Genomic DNA, 24,006 nt, shown 5'->3' on the forward strand with positions numbered 1-24,006 from the left:
GTTTGTTCGTGGGGGTTATACACCAAGCTGCCAGTTTATTGGGCTCTTGGCTACATGATTGGAATAGTGGGTTGTTTTTTTGTTTGGGTTTTTGTTAGTTTTTTTTTTTTTTCTTTTTTTTAATAAAATGATTTCTTAATCGCAGATATTTTCCAGCAAATATGTCTGAGGGGAGACTAAGCTCTCCTGGTGGTATTACTGATCTTACTGTACTTACGCTTAGAGTCACCTTTGCTCCTGATTCCACAGTAGTAAGGTTCCTCTTGAGTTTAAAAGACCACCTTACCTTACTGCTGTACTCTTTCTGAAAAGTATCACCAGTGATATATGCTTCTGTCTGTAGCTGCTATTAAAGCCAAGGTGACTAGTCATTAATGTCTCTGCTTTACACTTTGTTTTGTGTACTGATTCCTCGTTCTGAGATAGTTCTCTTCATCATTTGCACAGTTGTAACCTACCTGGTGTTTGACTTCCTCAAAGGTTTTCCCTGCTGATGCTTTTATTATCCTGCAGTTGATTCCTTTAGTCTGAGTTTTTCAGTACATTAAAGCTATTTTTAGGAGGAGGTAGTTCTTTAAAAACACACAAAAAGAAAAAGCATGTCACAGTCAAAGGAGCAAGGCAGTTACAAAGATCAAGGAAGAGAGGAATCCCACAAATCTACACTTATAATTATGATCTGGCTTATGGGAAGCTTTATGATGTTTTTAATGGGATATTTTTCATGATTATAGAGAAAACAGCAAGCAGTATGTAACAGTTGTAATTTTTTACCCCAAAGAGAATACAAAGACGGCTCAGATGGTTTCAGCTTCTCTAGACAAGGAAATGTCAAAGGTTTCAGTGCGAGCAGAGTCCTCATGAAGGATTTGTCTTAAGGAAGCATGTCTATACTCTTTTTTCTTTCTCCGTGTATCCATTTACAGACTGTGTTCCTTCCTGCTCCAGAGCAGAAAACATATCTGCCCAGACATAAGAATCACTCCAGTCCTTTTATCCTCTCCCTCTCTTTTGTTGATGCTTAACCAATTTAGTTATGCCAATATTTTATTAACGCTCTCTTAATTGGTGAGGATTTAGGCATTAATGAATTTCTTAGATGAGAGTGATCCCAGTGCAGATACTTCTGGATATGCAGAGTTCCAATATAACCTTTGTTATTTTTCTTGGAGTAGTTAGAAATTGAATTTGATATGCTTTAGGCTCTGAAAGCGGATCTGTGAGTTCAATGACAAACAGTGCAAAGGAAAAATATTTTATTTCTATACTGGAGAGTTCAGTTGTCCAGTTCTGGTCAACAACATGCAGTGAAAATTGGATTTATACTGCTGTGTGATTGAAAATTATAACCAATAAAAGGCTGCTGACAGCAGCAGTTGCCAGTAAATGCTACCTTATGCTGCTGTTTTTCCAGTCTACAGCTTGTCTTACCCTGGATTTTAAAAAAGCTGTACTTGAAGGTGGGTGATCTGCATATCAACATTAAGATAATTTCCTGTTATTTTAGGATGTAAATGCTCAGAAGATTTGACTTTTCCTCCACCGTTTTGCAGATAAAACATCACATCCTACTGTGCATGAAGGCATTTTGGTCAGAATAGTTGCTGTCCATGTCTTTCATTTGCAACTGAAAGCCTCATAGTTAAACAGTTTTCTATGATAATATTTCCACATCCAAGTTAAAGTTCCACTGAATGTGCAGTGTGAGAACTTCATTTGCTGAATCCTAAGATTTTTAGTCAATGCTAGGTGTCAGTTTAGGAAGGAACAAAATAAATGTGGTACCTGTTTTCAGCACTGTTCAGGAGGTTTTAGTTTCATAGTCTTCAGTGGGTTCTAAACAGAGGTTTAAATGCTGTCCTGGAAAGAGAGAAATTTCTAATTAAAGCCTGAATATATAACCTTAACACTTAATTGATCTTTGTGCTAAGAATTCCTGTTGTGGTGGATTTCACCAATTAATAATCCTGTAATGACTGAAGAAGAAAATGTTGCTGTGTTGTGTTTAATTAGAAAAAAAATAAATTAAAATGTACTTTGTTGGTGCATATATTTCAGTGGCTTACATCACAGGAAAGAGGTGCTTTAACAAGACAGCTATGTCAGCTGCCCGTTTCTCTCTCATTAGTCATGTAATCCAGACCCATTTTTCTGAATGTAAAGGTTCTTGGTGTAGGGAGGCAGCCCAGAGGGGCTCCTGTTTTCTGCACTCTGACGCTCAGAGCCACCTTGGAAAAGATGGGCTCCAGAAAAACAGCATTCACAAAGCACAGTTCATCCCAGGCATGAGATGATGTAACGCTCCTTGGAGAGGGCCTGGGTTTTGCATCTCTTTGCCTTGCTCTGTCCCTCCTCTGCTGGGAATATAGATAAATTACTTAGCTAATTGAATGGGAGAGAGGAAACTACTTCAGAGCAAACTTCTCTCTGATGAGCTAATCCAAAAAAACTGTGTTGCTTCCAGCCTGCACTCTCAGGTATTTTGCAGCAGCAGCTCTGCATAGACTGGTTCCTGTGGCGAGGGATGTCCTTGCCCAGCAGGTAAGTGGCATGGTGTGTTCAGTAGTTTCTGCTCAACATGTGCAGGATTAGTCTTTCTGCATCATGCATAAGGAGCAGTAAAAAGTCTGCACAAGCTGACTAGGAATCAGTAGCAAGCTGGAATAGGAATTAAGGAGTCAGTGTAACTTTAATAAGACTTTTTAATTTGAAAGGGAGCAGAGGAGTCACTATCTCTGTACCAACCAATTTGTGCTCAGGCAAGATGACTGTTGCTGCAGGTGTGGAGGACAGTGGGCACATGGTGCAGGATATTTCTTGCTATCCTGACATCACACAGCTGTGCATTGGACTTTTTCTTCTTAAGGCTAAACTTAAAAGAATCAGTAGGAATTGAGTTTTACTCTTTTAGCTAAGCATTTTGGGTTTTTTTCCTCCCTCTTTGCTTTTATCCCTGTGTTTGATGGTTTAACATTCTCTGTTCTTTAAGTCTTCACTTGAATGCAGGCAGAAAGAATCCAACTGTGCATTTTAAAGATCTACATTTTCCATACTTTTTTGTATAAAATAACAACATTGATTTGTTTTGCCAATTATTCATTTTTCTACACAGTGCAGAGAGTTGTTTGTTAAAAGCTGTGCCACTTGTTTTTTATTTTCTATTGGTGTTTCTGATCCCACATCATGGGTTTTACTTTATTGAAATCATACATAGCACCACTTGCCACCCACTTTTAAAATCCTTTGTTTAATTCTTTTCAAAACAAACAGACTTAAATGTTTTTCCTTTGATTCTTAGACGCTGTCAGGATTGCCAGATCAAGACTCTTTCTACGATGTGGTGGACTGTCTGGAAGAGCTAGGCATCGAAGCTATTTCACAGAGACACTTGAACAAGAAAGGAACAGACTTGGACTTAGTTGAGCAATTTAACATTTATGAGGTAACATAACATGCCCTGTTTTATGCATCTTACAGCTTGTGCAAACTTCAAAGCTGAGAGGAGGGGGGGAATGTAACCTAGGTGAAATTTGGTTATCTCTCCTATTTTAAAAGAAAAACATCTGGTTGCTGTAAGTATTGTACACATTTGTATATGTAACCTGCTATGGCACATAGCTGCCTTTAATGCAAAGGCATTTTGTATTAAAGCTGGGGCATAGTCCAAGGCAAACCAGCACATTTACTAGCCTCCTTTCTGCAATTGCTAGTTGCACATGCTGAAGCAAGTAGAAGTTCTTCCCATGTGCAAAAGTATTCAGCTCATCAAAAAGGTTCAGCTGAGCTCAATTTCACAAGTACCACTTGTTCTGCAACTGAATATCCAGCAAGTCCATGTTTAAGAGTTTACGCTGGACCAGATCCTGTGCAGTTTGCAGCAATGGAGTAATGAGTGACTCCACATTTACCACCTAGGTATAAAATAACTACTTCTGAAGCATTTATATGTAGGGGTAGGAAATCCAGTTTCTTAATAATTAGCCTTTTTCAGATTTTGGGAAGTGTTGGAGCTAGGAGGTTTAGGCTGAAGTTGTAATGTAAATATGAATTAGTGTTCTCATATGACAAAGTTAAATTACTTCATCGCTGCCTAAGTCCAGCAAAGGATTTAATAGATTTAAGTCTCAATTTTCTCCATCAATTCTACTCCCATGCCACTTCACTAACTAGCAGAGTTAAGCTTTATACGCAGCAATTTCTAGGAAGAACAAGAGAATGAGAGGGCTCAGTAGTGTTCTTTCTTTTTCTATCATTGGAGGCATCATCTTATAACACCCTTTTAAAAATATAGTGATTAATCTTAAAAGGATGGATTTTTTTTTTTTGTGCATGCTGCACCTACTGAAAGACATACTTACAGAATTAGCAGTTGACTTAGTTAGGTGCCAGCTGTTTCTTGATGACCAAATTAAAATTAAACATGTCTATGCAGGTTCTTTCTTTTATCTGCCAATCCTGTTTTTTACCTGAAAAATCTGTTTTTTCTCACAGAAACAGATTTTACACCCCAAGCAGAGATATCTCACTTCCCTCTTTGTTTTTTTAAAAACTTCTTGTAAGAATTACCAGAGTAACAAGACTAATAGAAACAAGAAGATAGGCATTCTTCTGATGGCACACCTCACCCTTTCTGTACCTCTGCCCATTTGAGTGGATCTTTCTCATACAATGATTATTTAGATGTTAGGCTGCATTTCAGATGAGAGCCACTCGATACTACGTTGTTTCTGCCAGGAATCTCTCTCCTCATGTTTCTATTAGAGGTAGTTTCTATTAGAGGTAGTTCACACTGGCACATCAGGAGCATGCAGCAGTTTGAGATATTTGGCATTGCACCCATGATTTAGTCCTCTGCTAATTCCAGCACACTCTAGATGGTAACTTCCACTTAATCACTACAAGTGTCATGTCTGAACATGAAGAAGTGTTGAATCAGTCAATGCATGGAGTTTTTTCCTGTTAACTTCACTAAAACCAAATCTTCGCCTAAGCATTTTGGAAGGATATAAAGAGAACTAGTTGTCCAAGACTGCTCAGCTTCCTTGAAAATTTGGTCCCACATTAAAAAGAAAACAAGCAGATTAGGAGGCACATTGATGAGTTGTTACAGGTCCTGTAATGTTGCATGCAAGACATCAGTATATAATTCCATTGTTAGAGCTGCCACATTGCACTAATGGATAGACAGTGACTTTCAGGGATAACTGTAGAAACGGTGCTGCTAATTGGAGTTAATCATGTTGAGACCAGGAAATTTTTAAGCCTAGGTGTGAAGACCCGTGGTAGCTGAAGGGACCGTGTCGGCCTTCTTCCTTTCTTTCTCAGGTGACACTGAGGCATGAAGACGGAGATGAGGGTGCTGAGCCCCCTCCCAGCGGGCGCAAGGACCGGAGGAGGGCCAGCCTCGGTGCCGGCGAGCGCAGGGGGCTGGAGCGCCGGCGGAGCCGCAGGCACTCAGCACACAACAACATCAAGAGCACTTTATCAGCCCCTGCCAGCCCCTGCGGGCAGTCCAGCTTCGTGCTGAGCCACGGGCAGCGCGTGGAAGAGCTCAGTGAGAGGTAAGGGCAGGAGCTGAGGGATACTGCTTTCTTCTCCCGTCGCTTTCTGCTCATTGCACTTTATTAATATGATAGGCTTTTCTTTGTCTTCTTCTTTTCATTGAAATAAAAATGGAAAAAACAAAAGCACATTCAGAGTTAAAACACCAGCACAAAAAAGAAATGGATTTGTGGGTGACTTACCTACATTGCTAAGTTCTTTGGCACCGTCCATCGTAAGCAGACCCAAACCACACGACATAGAGCATTTGGTATGAGAACTAACTCAACCTAATTTCATCCATTGACAGATTTTATATTCACTATGTTCACATAACAGAAGATTGTAACAAGAGCATGGCAACGTTAATTCAGAGCTATTTGTCCTGTGTATGTTACAGTTCATTCTTATTTTTTTTCCTCCTCTTCATTCCAGCATAAATATTTGCCTTTGAGGTTATGGCAGAGTAGTGAATATATCTAATGTTTTATAATTAGCAAAAGAGAGGCAGTAATGGCTAGCTGAGCAGCAGTCTGCAACAGTGGAGTCAGTTGAAGATGGTGTCTTTGCCAGTCCTGTGATGGTTGGCTTAGGCTGTGTGTGCTTAGGAAAAAAAGGAACTGCAGATCCTCAGCGTGTCTGACTGCTGCACAAGAGGGCTGGAAGTAATTCACCACAGTTACATGTTTGATCAGCCCTCCTCTCTTTGATGTCAGTGGAGTGCAGCAAGCACTGGTGGGCCTTCAGTTATCTAATGTGTTCTACATGCCTGAAATTTCAACCAAGATGAATCAAGCTCTGAGACTGGCTGTTGATTCTAAAGGGAATCTGGCTGACTAGCTCAGATGGTGACACATAAAAGCTGCAGACAGCAAAAGCTGGACACTGTCATCTCACTGCTGAAGATGCAGTTTGAAAAACTGAAGCATGGTCTGTACAAGAGCATATCTTGTATTAATTATAACTTTTGGGAAGTTCATTGAAGGTTTCTCTTGGTTAGCAGGGGATGTAAACTTAGAGCCTTAAAATCCTATGTTGCATGTAAAGCAGTCCTTCTTGCAAAGAGACCTGGGTTGACAGTAGTTTAATGGGTTCTGGCAATATGAAAATGTAAGACTCCAGATAACTGAAATAGTAGTTGAATGCATACATACATAGCACCGTCTTTTCTTTTCTTTTTCTTTTTTTTCTTTTCCTTTTCCTTTTCCTTTTCCTTTTCCTTTTCCTTTTCCTTTTCCTTTTCCTTTTCCTTTTCCTTTTCCTTTTCCTTTTCCTTTTCCTTTTCCTTTTCCTTTTTCCTTTTCCTTTTCCTTTTCCTTTTCCTTTTCCTTTTCCTTTTCCTTTTCCTTTTCCTTTCCTTTTCTTTTCCTTTTCCTTTTCCTTTCCTTTTTCTTTTGGCATTTGACAACACATTAACACTTGTTTTCCATCACCTTCCATGGCCTGGTCTTTAGTGGGCTGCCAGCCAAGAGCCCCATGCTCTTACAGGCTGATTACAAGGATGACAGTGCATTTGAGGATGAGTTTAAAGTATCTTCAGAGTGAGTACAGCTGGGAGCTTCAGCATGGGATGCCTTCTGCATGACCTTGGGCCCTGCTTCAGGACTTAACAATATGACTGGGAATCTGTAACCATGAATGTGGAGCAGATATTTATGGTTATATGATTTATATGATTTTTTTTTTGTTAAGCTGATGGATTTGAATTGGAAATGGGGAGATGCTTCTACTCTGCAGAAATTGTTCATTCCCTTACTGTTAATTAAACTAATAGAAGCCATCCAGGACAACAACTTCTACCAACATGTTTTCTCACTATTATTGTGTGTGCTTGCTAGCTTTATTTTGCAGTCTACAGTAACTTCTGATAAATTTGTGTTTGAGCTAATTTTTAGTGAAATAGAATAGAGGGAATAAAACCACAACAAATCAGTTTCAGAAGCTCTTTGAAATATTTTTTAACCAACATAGCATAATTTCAATAATCATACTACTTTTCTGAAAAAAAATTATCCAACTCTACTCCACACACTTTTTGACAGTGTCATATTTTAAAGCATAATTTAAGTTTAAATACACGTAAGAAATATTTATCTAAGCAGTGAATTTTAATTTTGTGTTGCAGTTATCTTCTGTAGGACAATAATTAAATTCTCTTCAATTCCATTTGGAATGTTCAACTTGCTCACCTGGCTCTGCAAGGAAACAGGCATTCAATTATGAATGTGTGTAATTCTGATCTTTACTTTGCATATTAGTTAAATAAAAAATAAAAAATACTGCCTCAGCCTCCACCCCCATTCTCCAGTCCTCTTAGCAAGTAAAGCAGGGAATTATTTGTAGCTAGCAAATCAGATTTTTTTCCTATGGGACATTACAGACTAAAAAGTATGTTCAGGATTTGAGGATGCAAGTTCTATGCTCAGTGAAATCGTTTAAGTTACCATAAAAGAAGTTAGTCATCTGTTGGATCTTCTAAAATTCTAATTTTTTCTGGTAAAGTGTTTCTGGTAAACAAGCTTTTCAGATAAGCAGATTCTGTCCTTCACATTTTTAGATTCATTATCTGCCCAAATCTGTAGTTGTGGTAGGAAGAGGAAAAACAGCCTTCCTGCTTTATCTTATTCCAGTAAGTCTCAGCTTCCAGTGAAATAGTCCAGATGTGTGCAACAGTATCTCTACACCTGATAGCTAAATTGAGACAAAAAAAAAAAAGAAGGAAAAAAGAAGGAAAAAAGGAAAAGCCTAAAAGCCTTATGGCTTCTACTCATTAATGTTTAGGCAGAAAAATAGTGAAGTTGAATGTGTCCTTTAAGGTTTTTACACATTTATAGAATTTGAATTAGACTTAAATGGAAAGAGGTTTTCTGTAATCAGATTTTCAAATTTGAGCATATGGTCTTCAATGCAAGATATTTATGGGTTTAAAGGACTTGAATAGATTGATCTTGTGGCAATTTGTATTTAAATTTTAAAATCCTATGTTAGAATATGATGCAGGCATCACTTCATTTTGTCAAAAGAAATGCTTTTTATGACCCTGTTGCTTCCATTGTTAATGTTGTAGAGAGAAATCTATAAAAATGGATAAAATTACTTATTACCTCTGTAAATTGAAAGTGACTTCTGTTCAGCCATGAAAGAACTGTCTCCTGCTAATGACCTTCTAATTCATAACCCTGGTTCCTCTTGAGAAAGGAATAAAATTTGGCAGTAAGTTTTTGCAGTGCTCTATTTCCCAAAAAATAGTTACAAAATGGATTTCAGTTCTTATTCCTTCACTACATTTTCTTTCCCAGTAGGAATCATAACAGTACTAATGATAATCTTACTGCATTGTTCCTGCTGAAAGCTCTAAACTTTGTGTGTGGCTGCAGATGTCTTATGTCTGGTTTTACAGTGGATTAGACCCAGTGGAATTGCTTCTGATGAACACAGTCGCACTCATACACTGTACTAAATTTTATTTTGGGAAATATTCTAGGTTATTTTTGGACTTCTGTACCAAAATCAGGAGAAGGTTCAAGATCTTTCCCATCATTCTCCTTCCCACAATGTTCATGTTTCTTTTCTTTCTAGCTCATCAGCTGTTTTGGCAATGGCTTTGCTTTTGTTTACCACATCAAACAGGTTGTCCACAGTCATCTGCTTTGTGTCAACCGATAAGTCTTCCAAAAAGAGAGAAATTCATAGTGCCGGTAAAACAACAAAAAAAGGACAATATTGGCCAAATTCTGTTCTGTCTCACAATGCTCTATATCCAGAAAAGTTGTCTGAAGTCAATGGAGTTGGTCTGATCTATGCCAGGCTAATTGAGAGCAGACTTTGGGTTTTGAGCTGGGAAAAGTTGACAGTAAATGCTAAGGGCGACCTAAAGGAAAACTTGCAGGCCTTTTTCATCCACTTGGCAGCCTCTTTCCAAACTAAATGTATTGTTTTTTCGCCTGTGGTTCAAAACAAATAAGGACCCAAATCTGTTTTGTGTTAAAATAGTTTTCATGGAGAGCAAAGCTCAGGCTGATGTGCCTGTTACTAAAGTAAGTAAAGAAGTTGATAACAGCTACTAAGTAAGCCTGAAGGTTGATTTAAAGGTCTGTACCTACTGCAGTGTACTTTAAGATGCCTGTCCTGACCAGCAGCAGGTCTGCTTTGCTAAAACTTTTTTCTCTTACCATGATGGCATAGGGCACCAATAAGCCTGGAGGGAACTTCAGTCCTGTTTAGCATGATGTTTTAATGCTGTGCTGGAGGTACCTCCTAAGGCTTTCTGCCCTGGCCCACACTGAGTGCTCTCAGTCTGTGGTTTAGCATGCTGCTTCTTATGCAGTAGACTTTTAAACACATTCTTCCATGGGTTGTGTTGTTTGTTTGATTGTTTTGTTTTTAAAGTAAAGCTAGCTTTTTCCAGCCACACCATGGATAGAGTCAGGGAAAAATGCAAGGAGTGGCATGGGATTTGCACTAGATTAATGTTGTTATTGTATGCAGTGATTTCTGGCTAAATAAGCATTAAAAGGCAAATTTCTGTCTCTCTGTCTTTTAGTCTCGTCCTGATTGGGTTTCAGAGAGTAAAAGGCAGCCTGGTCAGAAGTTCTCAGTGCTGTCTTGAGCACGGCACAGCTTCTCTGAGTTCTGTACATCGAAATCAGAAAAAGTGCTCCTCCCAGCTTTTTAAATTAATGTTTCACGTTTTCCTGTGCATTTCCCTTTCTTCAGTACTGCACAGAGACCATACTCGTCTCTCGCCCTGGGTGTCCCATCAGAGCTGTGTCAGCCAGACCTTATCAAACATGTTCAAGTGAGCTTCTGGGAGATTTTCACTGACACCTCTTACCAGCATTTGAGTGAGCAGCTCCATCACTATGGAATTAGTTACAGGTCAAAGACTGAGGTTTATGAAGTTGTAAATAACAAGGATTAGGTATTTTCCTCTCTTTACTAGACTCTGCTTTTTATTTCCATAACCTTTATTTGTTTTATATTATCAAAAATCACCAAAGAATTGCTAAGATTGATCTTATGACACTAAATACATTTGGCTAGAGATAACCTGGCCATGGTTAGAACTTTCTTTTCAGTATTCCTGTGTTTGACACCTAACAAATGAAAGAACTGACTGCCATCTTAAGAACTTGTCAGAGTGGAGCCTGCATTCTGCATCAGTGACCAAAGCTGGCTTTAATAAGCTTTCTCTTAGTAGACCATGAGGCTAAAAAGATATGAGGAAGACCAACTGTTCAGGTCCACCTGAGGCTTCCATATTTTTCAATTTGAAGAAAGCTGGCCTTCAAGAGAGCTATATTGATAAGGTAAAAACAACAGAGAAGCAAACAGGGAATTATGTATCTATGAACTTTGCTTTTTTCAGGGTCCTGCCTGGAAGCCTGTTAGTACTCTTCCTCTGAGCAAAGAGTAGCACAGGGAATTCCAAAGTTTCCCACAAATTCCTAGGCTACCTGGACACAGCTCCATTGCATCGTGCACCCTGGGCTCAAGGTCTTTAACACCCTTTATGGTCCTAGAAAAAAACAGGGAAATAGTTGTCTAAATAAAGGAAAGCTGTGCTGAGAAGTTGTAAGGTCCTGTTTGTTAGAAAATGCATATTTCTGATGTTTGAGGATTGCCAAGATGCAGGCAGAGACCGTGATGCTATTTTGGTTTTACCAGAAAACAATGAATACAGCTGAGCTTCTGATGCTAAGCATTTTTTCAGCTCAGCTTTGGATTCCTGATGAGTTTCTAACCAACAGCACAGACCTTAGTTTGCTTATTAGTCCTCATTAACTGATTGTTCAAATTGCTTCATGTAGAGCCAGGACTGCAGAATTGGTTTGCCCAAGATACAGCTGAGACTTGTTTTTTTTATTATCATTATTTTCCATGTTTTCAGACATCCCAAATCATAACTAATCTTTTATTTTTCTCTAGCATTTGCTACAGAAAAATTCTAGTTTTTGTCATGATGTTTCAAGTTCTGGTGACTTTCCACAACACTATAAGAAAAGATTTGATTGTATAAATACTTAATGAGTATAGATCAAAGATACAGTTGTGGGTGGGGTTCATTTCATTTTATTTAGGATCTCTTAGAGTTGCTGTCTGTGTCAAATATGATGAGTGGTTTGTAGGTATGAAACAGCAAAGTGGGGAGACTCAACATCATCATTTGTTCTAAGACTCAGGTTGTGGTACAGATTACTAAAGGCCCAGATGAGAGAAGTTAATTTCTCTTTTATTGCTGTAATAGAAAGAAACACATTGGATTTTTTTTCCTTGATGTTTGTCTCTGGTTCCTAGTTTTGGATATTTAAAACAACTGAGGCATGAAATTAGGCAAAGAAAACATCTTCCAGGATAAACATGCAGGCACATATCTGTGGATGTGAATCTCTTTAATACATGTACATAAACATAGAGACACACATATATGAGCTGAGCCACCTAGCATTTGGGTGTGCTTTGACATTGAATGGCATATGATCGGTTATGAGGGAGAGAATAACTTTTCACAGTTTGGTTGGTATGAGTGAAAATGAAAATGGGATAAAAAAGAAAAGGTTTTGGAAAGATTTATCTGTGAAATGAAATGGCTTGGTAAGGTAGCCAAAGTAGTGTCTGTTCATAGCATCAGATCTTTATTAGTCTTTGACAACAATATCATATAAAAATCTAACCTGCTATGTTAAGTTTGGAGCAGGACAGCACGTTAATTTCTCCTGTGCAGGTAGGATTTGAAGCTTTAAGTCAAGCAGATTCTAAAGGAGAACCCTAAAAGTGTGAAATTTGCAATCTTATTCTTTGTTAGAATATTTGGAAGGTCCCATAAGGAATGCAGTAGAGGAAGATACATAAGATAGGTTAAGAAAAATAATTTTTTAAGCCATACCATAAAAAAGGACTGCACTGATGTATAGATAGGGATTAACCCACTATTGACCCAATAAGTAATAATGACACAAAAATTTAAAATTTACAACTTGATGAGTTTCTCAGGTCCAGGTCCAATTACTGTTTCAAGTTGATACCAGCTTTTTTTATATTAATTAAAACATCTCTGTAGGTGTGTCAGGTTTTCTAGTAGGGATACTCTTTTCTGACTGCACATCTCGCTGAAAGGAAATGTTTTATGCTTGGTATACATGCAGAGTGCAGTTAACAGCAGTGCACTTTACTGTAAAGGCAATGGTAGATTTTCCTATTTGAACTTCAGGAGGAATCAAGAAAGCACTGAAGTTTAAATAGATTATAGCTGCATGGCAAATGAAATCACAGCATGACTTAGCCTGATTATTTTACACTGGTTTTTTCCACTGTGTGTTTAGCTTTCATGAGCTACCTGAGGAAATGCAATGCCAGACCAGGGCGTGAATGCGTTTCTCTGGATCTGTATGGTAGTGTCTTATGCACTGGAATGTACATGCTTTAGAGAGATCACCTCTCCAGTGTGTTCCCAGTGTTTGCAAGCATGACCCTCTGAGAACAGGAAAGCTTTTTTACACATAGGATGCAATGGTGGGGGGCGGAGAGAAAAGACAGCAGCTTGGTAGGATGCCATTTCCCTTTGAAGGGTCAATAACAGTGGCCTTCAACTGTTAAACAATATGCACTTCCAAGCTCTGAAAAAAACATTTCTTCTCTCTTTCTGTATATGTTTCAGTATATATTGCTCCAAAAAGTCTATCTGCATCATTTTTCTGTTTCTTTACCTCTCTGCTCTTAGAAATGTAAAAACAGAAATGCCATTAAATAATCAGAGAGTTGTGACTCTTGATGTCTTTGCAAAGCCTTGCCAGTATCTTAAGCAATGTTCTGCTGTCTTGCTCTGCTTTGAGGTGTCCTATATAAACCAACTGCAGCAGTTAAACAAGTCTGGAGGCATTGCCTGGGTATTATTTAGGTGTGAAAAGCTGCTGCTGATCATAATTTAGGGATAAAAAAGTAACAGGAACCTAAAGATAAAAGACAGATAGGAAGGTATAGTGAGTGCATGTACTCCACAGCATTTGACATTTCCTCACCTTTTTCTCTGAACTGTTTTATTTAGGGCAGAAATACCAGGATCATTTTCCTTTTGACCTTTGTAATGAGTCACCTTAGTCTTCCTGTATGCAAAAGGTCAAATTTTGAGGCTTTGTAAGTACATTGTTATCCATGTAATTTCTTCTTCACATAATTGTACCAACTGCAGTGGAATAGAAATAGGTAGTGGGGTTAATTGGTTGTTTCTTTGGCTTTATTTTTAATGGATGAGGAAAGTGTATTGCCATGTCTTTGTACAGACTTAAAAATGTTGAATTTGAATTATTACCACTTTTAGCTTTCACCTAAAGGACTAGTTGAATCTGTTTTGGCAGTTAGGATAGAAGAAAGGAGGAAGCCACAGAAGTGTACCAAAGCATTTGTTTATTTTACAATGATTTAGGAATTTGGCTGTGAATTGTGCCGTCTAAGCTATAAAAGTGGAATTGAACTCATAAACTGAAGAAAATAGCAAGCAATGGCAAGGGAAAATAAAATTACATCCACTGTGACTTATATCTTTCCTTGATAGAACATTTTTCAGTTTTTCTTTGTTCACTTGGAGTTCAGGGATGCAGCTGTGCACGAGGTAAAAGAGGTCAGAGGTTTTCAGGAGAGAGGGTGGAAAACAACCTTGAAAGGAAAATTTGTGAGATCAGCTGTAATAAGCAATTTAAAATAACATTGTGAAATGGGCAATGGTGGTCTTATTTCACTAAATGTGGCTTGTAGTCCTGGTCACAGAATCATAGAATGATTGGTGTTGGAAGAGACCTAAAGATCATCTACTAGATCTCATGAGTTAGCTTCTATGTGCATTGTATGTGTTGACCAAAGCCTTGGTAGCCTAATTGTGGCAAGATGATAATTTTTTCCATTGTTCTATATTCTGGTTCGTTACTGGTTAAATTCATCCTGAATTAAAATGATTTGAAGCGTATCTTACCTTTTCAAAATTTCCTTTGATACCAAGCAAAGCAGAATGTGTTTCTGTGCTCATGCTTATTTTGTTGGTGTGGGTTTTTGTTTGGTTTGGTTGGGGTTGTTGTTTGTTGGGGCATTTTTTTGTTCCTTCAGGACAGCCTTTGATTTTTCTTTTAGCTCTTCCTTTGGGATTTTTTGGAGGTGAGTAGTGAGGAACTTGTGTTTCTGGGCTACAAGCTAGAAAGAAATCCTAAGTTCTTTCAAGCTGCCTTCATCAAAACTCTGAAAAGAGATTGGAGAGAGCCTGGAGAAGACAGAGGCTACACAAAACCTTGTACACATTGGTCAGCTCCAGGGTCCAGTGGGATAGAGAGCAAGTTTTGGTGCTTTGAGTTCTTTTGGACTAAGAGCTGTTCTCTTCAGAGTGCTCTTAATTTAAAATCATCCAACTGTGGCCAGGTTAGGTGTGAGGTGCAAGGCCTGGCATCTCAAGGACTCTGCCCCTGCCTTCAGCTAAACTTGTAGAAGAGTCTTTCTTATGATTTCCTTTCATCAGTCTGCATTTATTAGAGCTTTTCTCTTTGCAACTTTGAATAGGTATTTAATATCAGCTGGGCAAGTTTTCATTCTAAAAAGGAGAGAAGTTAATCCTTTAGTTCTAAATCCTTTGTCAAGATTTTGTTTTGCCATCTAATGGTTCTATCTCCATAAAGTGCACTTTCATAGTCTTTTTTAATATGCACATTATTTTAAGGGGTTAAAAATACTTTAATGTCAAATTTTAGTTGAAACAACTAAGCAAAACCTGTGCTCTAGAAGATGTTTGTTAGTTGCCATGACCAATGATATACTTTCTAAAGATTAGCGGGGAGGTGGGGTTTTGTTTATTTGTTTAGGTTTTTTAGCCTGTAGCAGTAATGGATTTTAAAGATTGCATTTTAAAAAGAGTGATAGTTTTGAAATTTGTTTTCAGTGCTATAAAGCTTCTTTTAAAATATTTCTAACCTGATGCTTTCATCATGGAACTGAAGTAACCCAGGAACAGTCTTAAGGTTAACTGAATATATTTGATCCCTCTGCATTAGCTGAAGACCTTCCTCCCTGCCCCTGGATAAATATTTGCCTTTTGTAAACTGGATAGATTCCTCTGCACTACTAAAAACCATGCTGGCTTCTGAATCTTATTTAACTGGAAACCTCCCTATAAGTCCTTTTCTCTTAATTTAATTCCACTATTGCATTGACTCCAGATTTGCATCTGTATGTGAGAGGGACAATGAGCTTTTCCATACCATCCCTTCTCCACTGCATACAAAAATGAACACATAACTCTGAATAGTTCAGATGAGTTCACAAACCTGTCTGCTGTTGTGTTTGAGCGTCTGAATCCAGTTAGTGATTTCCAATTTTAATAAATATTCACACGGTAATTTTCCTTTTCTACCCTTAGGAAAGATTTAGTTAGCAGGTACCTGTTTTGTTGGACAGAATATCTGTCCTCTGACAAGACTGCAATGACTGCCACTGTTGCTTTGTTTAACAGAAGAACACACATCATTCCTGCCTGTGAGCTTACCCCTGTTCTCTGATCTGTATCTGAGCCCCTTTCTGGGGATACTCAAGGACTCTGAAACTGAGTTTTGTTGCTAAAAGAGTTTTGAGCATCTCCCCTATGCAATCACTTATTTCCTTTGTGCAAGTTTCCCTTGACCACATTGGCTCCCCAGACTGGAGAGTGTGCCTGCCTCTGTGCACACTGATCATCTCTGCTACCAAGTCACACAGAGCCAGATCCTTCCTCTGGATTTTCCAACCACATGCCATGTAGTTGCTGCACTCGTGCACTTAATATTAGCAAAGGAGAAGAGCTTTCCAATCAAAGCTTCTTCTGAGATTTTGACCTAGTACTCAAGGACTCTTTGAGGAAGGAGTCATTGGCATGACAGAAGAATTATCACTCTGGAATCTCTAAAATTTTTTTCAGCTCCTTTATCCGTGCCATATAAACTCCTGTTGTTTTAGCCATGCCCTCAAAAGGTGGAATAAATTCTCAAAGAACGCTTTCAAATTTATGAGATTGACCATATCAAATGAGTATTTCACAAATGATTTTTGGAATTTTGAGACAGCTGAGGAGAGGGGAAATTTTGACATCATTCATGTGGAATCCTGGTCGGAGCTTTAAACACAGCAATAATGGGAACACTTTTTGTTCATATGAGCAGCAGCTGTGCTGCCAGCATTATAGGATGCATTGTACTCTAAACAGACAACCATGATCCTACAGAGATTCATGAGTTATTTCTTAAATCTGAGTGCTGTAGGACAAGCAGATACAGAAGTTTCCCTTCACCAGAAATAGCAGAGCTTGAGCTAGTAAGAAGGGATTATATGAATGGTCCCTGGTTCAACTCTCTCTTTTCTTTTCTTTTCTTTTCTTTTCTCCAGTAAATGAGTAAATGTGTGAAAGTTGAGAGGTGTCTGTGTAAGGGAAGTATATATTTGTGGGCAGGACAGGGAGATGATGAGATGACAACTGAGATGGTTATGTCACTAAGCCACTTTAGGAATGGTTGAAAGTGTTCACTCTGTAAATGTTTGCCAGAGTACTGGAAAAGTTCCAGGCACTGCCATTTGCCTTGTTATTCTGTAACTCCATATAAATGCAACAAATTTTAGATTGACACTTTGCCTTGCACTCAATGAGTTCGTGATCTCACACTGTAAATTTTCATTATTCTTATAGCATGGAAACTAATTCTAAATGGAAAAAGCCATAGAGCATCCCTTCAGAATCAGAGGAAAGAAAACGAGCTTTCAGGAAATTGCAAGGAATATAAGTGTCTTACAAACTTCATTACTGATTGTATGTTTTTCTTTTTGCATGGAGCATAACACAATGGTGTATACATCATTAAATCAAGTGGAGAACTGTATCAACTGCAAATATATCTTCTGTGAGTCTGTTGGTTTGGGAAGGTGAAAAGCATGGTTACAAGGGATGGGAGGCAGACAGTGTAGCTTTTCCATTATGTTTAATATAGGTTTCTATTTTACTTATGTGGTTTGTAGGTTGTGGAGGCTTTATGCATGACTTACACTCCTGCCAGAATTACTGCTGAGCTGAAGCCTGCTTTGACCATAGTAATGACTCTACTGAAATAATTAATGTACTGCCATCTGATAACTTAAATATTGCTATTTGCTAATAGTCCTGAACTGATTTGGTTTCTGTTATTTCTAACTCAGTGGTTCACCCTGTTCTCTTTTCCAGTTGAGCTATTGGTTACTTAGCAGGAATGTTTTACTTGGTTTAATTTAGGAAGTGTGATGTCCAGTGCCAGCTGTCCCATGCCAGCACAGTGTGTACTGTCCTTTAGGCCAAAAAGACACAACTTAATGACTAATGAGTTGAACATTGCTATTGTCATGAATGCTTTCCATTAATGCCTCTGCAGGTAGGGCAGCTGCAAATGGAAAGTAAAGCTCAAGAAAAATCAATGGTAGCTTTGAATCTTAAAATAATAGTAAAAAATGTAAATAGGGGAGAGGATAACAGTTTTATATCAGTAGCTACCCTTGTGCAAACACATACTTAGCAGGAAGCTTTAGGTGACTAACATAAGAGGCCCGTAACTTCATCAGGTTCTTCCTTCCATTTCTAACTTCATTGCATTTCCTTTCCTGTGGATTCATGTTGTTTTCTCTTCCACCTTCTTTCTTTCCATCCCACTGCATGCCTCTTTCCTTGGTCTGACCTCAGAGAGGACGAGTATGAAGAGGAGGAAGAAGAGCAGCCAGTCACAGAACCCAATACTGAGGATGAGGGGGAGGAAGAGGCCAATAGGCAGGTCAAAGCCAGGTACCAGGATTCAGCATTGTCCCTCCACCTTTTCTTCAGGCTCTGGCGTGAACTCACCAGCACAGTGTGCAGCAGCATCCACCTTTTCACTCACATTCCTTGACCACCTGTTAAAGCCACCCCCCACAGAAATATTTTTGCATTTAAAAGCTTTGGGGAAGGGGCTGGGGGGTGGCAGTGCTAATGGAAGCACTCAATTATGTAGGTTCAGTGCACTATGAATTGTCTGCACTCACTCCCTTTAGGTAATGCTCACAAATCCTAAAAGCTTTAGTAAAAGCGTAACTTAAAGCATGGTTTGGTTTAATGTCTTAGTTAAGGCAACGATGAAACACTACAATGCTTAGCTGAGGATGTTGCTTAGTTTCTTAGGTTTTCACCCCTATCTTCATAATACTACCTTATTAGGAATATCTGTTGTTATGCAGTAAATTGACATTTTTTGAATGCTGCCTTAGATTCCATAAAAGTTTTGTTCATGTTTTAATAGCAAATAACTACTTTGAGGCAAAACTGATATACATGTGTATATAATACATATATCTATATAAACATACATATGTATATATAAAATTTTATAAATGCCTGCCCATCTGTGTATATACAGATATAAGAAAATCACCAATCAGTATGCTTCATCACATATCAATACTCTTGTGTAAAAATTTTCCACTTATTTCTGAGATATATATATGTATTTGGCATTTGGCAACTTGATCCTAATAAACTGAAAGCAAGAAAATATATTCTTTGTTCCGGACAGCCATTTGATTTAGGTTAAATTGTTTGGCTTTGCAACTCAGAAAATGAGATTGAAATTTTATTTTTTTTTTACATAAACCACATTCATGCAGACACTGTACAGCACAGAAGGAAGAAAGGAAACTGTTTAATGTGTGAATTCCAAAGAAAATACTGTACTTTTGTTATTATTATCTTCCAGTCTGCAAATCTTGGCAATGGCTGCCTGAAATTTCAAAATTAAGTGACAATTTCCTCGAATCTGATTCTTAAAAGTCAAATTTAAGACACAGGTTACTGGTAAATCTCATGAGTATACTAAAATACTGCTTTAAAAAGTGAGGAAGAGCCTCATTAAGAAATGTGAAGAGCATAATGTGTTTTTAGGTCATTGGTCTTTTTAAGATAATTATCTCTTTAAGATTACTGGGTGATATTCCCATGACTTTCCTAAGTACCTTCTTTCACTGTCTCTGTAGCATAAAAAAAAATTATCTGTAACGTGGTTATTTGTGTTGGATGCTGACAGGTAGGCCTGGACTGGCCTTGTCTCCTGTCAAGCACAGCAGGTGCAATAGATGAAGGTTTCCAGATTTTCCATTGAGAGAACAATTACCTGGTATACACCTGATGATTTAAGTGCATAACATCCCAACATATCTAACATAAATTTTGGTTTTGTTGCTTATGCTGTGCCAAGCCCACAGTCCTCAAATAAGGACTTGTGCCTTCCATACCGGCTGGGGGACTGCAGAAGTGCTCTTGGGAGAATGAAATCAGCCACATCAATGATCCAGCCCAAAGCCTGTGCACAGTGTTTGTGCTGGAGTTACTAGTGGAAACAGACACCCTGGAGTGCAGATCCCATGGCTTCTCACCTGCTTTGTGCCTTTTGTCACTCACCAACATCTGCCTTCAGTAGAGCAAAGCAGATGTGTTTTCTGTTTTCTTTGATGCAAACTCTGCAAGTCTCTATGAAAGACCAGCGTGGAATGCTGACACTCAGAGAAACCAGAAATTAGTGCTTTCATAACTAGAAAAATATTTGTTAAGGTGTTGCTTTTGAGATCATTCTAAACTTGAATATTTACAGAACAGTGCTAGTAATTGAGTACCTTTTTTTTTTTCATCTTTGTTGGATGAACATTTTTAGTAAAAAGATCAAGATTCCCAGGGAGGATGATAGCCAGATATCAGATAGTCCAGATATCTATATAAGATATCTGGACTTGGAGAAGAAGTCCTGCAGACTGTATCTTGAACCATCTGTACTCCATGCAGTATTTTCCAGTGTGCTCAGTTTGTACTGCTCTGACAATGTTTACAACCTCACTTGAAATATATGAATAATGTTCCAAAAATAGGTGTGAACAGGCTCATGAAAATTAGTTCTGAAGCCTATAGGTTAAATCACTTCTTTTCCTTTAGAATGAGTTGCTTCTTTTCCCCAGTATTTCCAACTGCAAGAAGGATCCCACTGGGATACAAAGATGTGAGTTCTCTTTATTTAAAAAGATGTGATGTTTGTCTAAATTTTGGAAGTTTTTGTTTGTCTGACTCTTCTTCATTTTTTTCCCTGCAAGTGATACTATCTGTGATCTCCCCTCACCCCATTTTTCTCTCCGCTTCTCTTTCTAATGATTTTTTCCTCCTGCAGTGAGGTTCCAGATGTGCATGAGGCTGTGAAGGAAAGCTTTTCACAGTGTTCTGACTCTTCAGCTGTCTCCAGTGCCATTTCTCCAGCTGAGAGGCCTCTCACCTGCTCTAGAGCAAAGAGCTTTTCTAGCAACTCCTCTTCTGTGCCTGATTCATCTGTCTTTCATCATAATTCTGTCCTTTCATCACCATCTTCACCAGCAACAGCATTGCTGAACTCTCCCCAAAATTCCTCAGCGTCCATTACTCCAAAGGCATCTCCAACAGTGGAGAAATTGCCTTATGTACCACACACTCCTTTTCACCTCTTCTCGTATGACTTTGAAGACTCTCCAGCATCTGCGAAAGAGAAGGAAGCAGAAATGATGAGGGAAAACAGGTAGATTTTATATAGCTAACAATAATTTTTAGATAAATGAATAAAACCTTTCAATAATTTTACAGTGCTAATAATGCTACTCTATGTGTTGTATTATTTCCAGAACATACTGTACTAATTTTAGCCCTGTAAGCCTGTATTTTGATTTTATATTTTCCCCTTGCCTTTGCTGACATCATTACTCTTCTTCCAGGCCTGTAGTTGATAAATATCCTGGCCTCCTCCATAAAGCAGTGGGTAAATAACCCATGGTTTCCAAGAAAGGAGCACCATTTTGCTCTCATTTACAACAATGTGATTTGGAGACATGTTTTCATGAAAATTAATGGGGCTCTTCTGCTATAAAATCAAGAGAGGTCAGATCAGCACTTGAAATTCAGGGGTGAAGTCCTAGCTTCAAAGGCTGAACTGCCAAATCCTAAATTTGTTGTCTGGTTACACTGCATGTCCATCTCATGTGCAATTTCAGCTCATGCTTGTAATAAGAGATCTATAAAGATAACGTAGCACTCAGAATAGACAGTTTTATCTCCACAACATCTGTTGAATTTACTTGTTCCTCATGCATTTATCTTAGTTTTTAACGTTAATTTCCCCATCCCACCCCTCTAAAATGAAAAAGAAAAATATTGTTTTGTCTCATCTGTTTTCAAGTAAAAGAAGTTGACAGTAAGTAGCACTAAAAACAATGACCAAGAATCACCTTGAAGAGGTTGATGATTTTTTGCTGTCTCTTACAGTTGTCCGTGTTTGAATTAGGTGCTGAAAATGTACATTTATATTGCATGCATATTTATTTCTTCCTCTCTCCAGCAGTCCTTCTGAGTTTCTGCATGTGAACAAATGTTTTGATTCTTTTGATCCTTTTAATTTTTGATCTTTCTCTCCTAATAGGTGGGTGTGTTTTGTCCCTTTTTCATTTTTCTGAAAAGTCTGTAAATCTAAGTAGTTGTTGACAAGTGACTTAGTTCGCATATTTTTCCTTTACCTGCAACTTCAACACTGGAATTCCTCTAAATTTACATTTTCCTTCATAGGTGCATTTTTCCCTTAGACGTCTCACACTCGTTTATTCATCTCCCATTGCTGCTGCTGTTATACTTTAGAGAGTAGATTCCTAAATACCTTCTGTTGCTGAAATATTTAGTATTTCTGCAGTGTTTTTTTTTTCCTCTGACCATCTTTTCTGCTTCCATTTAGTACAGAGGTTCAGGGGTGGGGATGGAGATTCATGCAGGTTTATCTGGAGGAAAAGGAGGGCAAAGCCTGCACAATTTATTCAATAGTATGCCCATAAAAGAGGAAAATGTCTTGAGGTTGAATGCTGCTGGATAAGACTGTTGCATCCACACTGGTACATGAGACAAGAAGGGAAAGTGGAAGCAATAGCCAGAACCAGAGGAAGGTTAGAAAGATACATTTGTGTACAGCATACAGACTTACCCTGGTATTCTGGTCTTGCCTTGCTCCTATCACAGCAACTCAGTGTTCCTCTAAATTTGGTAGAATGTTGTGTCCGGACCAGTCCCCCTGAATTTGATTTTTTTAATTGTTGTCGGTCTGACTCCATAGGAGATGCATTCCCTCCATTTTCATGAGAGTTATCTTTGGACTAATTGAAAACCTTTGGTCTGAAAAAGGGTTCTGCTCTATGTCAGCTTTTTCATGGGGCAGAGGAGAAGAAAAGCGCATGTAATGGTTGATAAGAAGGTCTCCTTGCAGTTGATCGAAATGGAAATGGAGGTTTCTGTCAGGAACCAAATCAGCTCTGAATTCTTATCAGGACAGTGGAGTTTACTCATCTGTAACTCAGTACTGGCACAGTCAGAACATTTCCTGGGCTAAGCCTGTCAGAGAGAAGACCCAAGATAGGTCTGTGCTACCAGGGAAGCTCCACACTGTCCAGTTACACAGTCTCCAGTGGACCACTGTCTCCAGTTCCTAGTTAGCTTTCTTCTAGGACAAGAAGGCCTGGACAGCAGGCCTGCAAGATTCCTTTTGCAAGATTATTTCCTGCAAGATTCCTTTTGTGGCTCAGAAACAAGCTTGTTAGAGTTTTTTTTCCAAAATTATTTCCCTGTTGCTTGTCAGTATAGTGTCTGAAAAACAGATGAGGTATGGGGGGTGTTTTCTAGAGCATTAACCTGAAAATGCTGTTCCAGAGAACATGTTCTCTAAAGCATGATCCCTTCCATTGTAAAAGCACCAAGATGAAATCTACTCTGATTTTAATGGGGGCCTTGGCAGGCAGCAATGCTGTTGAACCCTAAGGAAAAACTTGAAACTTTGAATGAAATTTTGCATGGCTAGATGAGTGTGCTAAATGGAGCTCAAGGAAGCCAACAATGCTTTTCAAATAAAATTGCTGAGTGAAATTACTGAGTGCTGATGTGTGCGAGGGAAGAAGCAGCAGAGAAAAGATATGGTGAAGGAGGATATATTGTATCTTGTGAAGTATAATAAGGAAAATTATGTTGCTCTATTTCCTGAAATGAATTTTGCAGTTTGGATGAGTTGACCTTGCTGAGTACTGATGTTCAGAGCACCATATGCTTTCCATGTGGGAAAATGGCATTGTCTGTGAACAGTATTAAAGAGAGAAATATTAACATTTTCCCAAATCAAGAATCTTTTCTTGACATGCTGTTTAAGTACAATGGTTAAAAGGCACAGCAAAGCAATACAACTACTTTTCTATTCAATACAGGAGCCAGGATGAAAACATTGATAGAAAGGACTCTGGGGAGGTGGCCATTCCAGGAGTCCTGGAAACAATTTCTCTTTCATCAGTAAGCTCACGTTGAAGTGAAGCGAGTTTATGGGGATTTTTAATGGAGAGAAGGGCTGATAGAAATTTCTAAAGCCGTGCTTCCGGAGACATGTC

The 24,006-nt window shown here is 38.5% G+C and overlaps 1 protein-coding gene across 8 annotated transcripts in view; it reads left to right on the forward strand.

Annotated features, from left to right (window-relative positions):
- FHOD3 (formin homology 2 domain containing 3) overlaps nucleotides 1-24,006 on the forward strand; it is a 374,923-nt gene that overhangs the window by 258,224 nt on the left and 92,693 nt on the right. For 7 of the 8 annotated variants that reach the window (XM_030944134.1, XM_030944138.1, XM_030944135.1 and 4 more), the window contains 2 exons: nucleotides 3,299-3,442; nucleotides 5,326-5,561. In XM_030944134.1, coding sequence (XP_030799994.1) covers nucleotides 3,299-3,442; nucleotides 5,326-5,561 — 380 coding nt within the window. Of the gene's footprint in view, nucleotides 1-3,298; nucleotides 3,443-5,325; nucleotides 5,562-10,106; nucleotides 10,110-18,247; nucleotides 18,347-20,744; nucleotides 21,123-24,006 lie in introns of all 8 variants that reach the window. The other variant, XM_030944141.1, reaches the window with a different exon arrangement.

The sequence above is a fragment of the Camarhynchus parvulus genome, chromosome 2 (assembly GCF_901933205.1).
Source record: "Camarhynchus parvulus chromosome 2, STF_HiC, whole genome shotgun sequence".
In the NCBI taxonomy this organism is placed as follows: domain Eukaryota; kingdom Metazoa; phylum Chordata; class Aves; order Passeriformes; family Thraupidae; genus Camarhynchus; species Camarhynchus parvulus.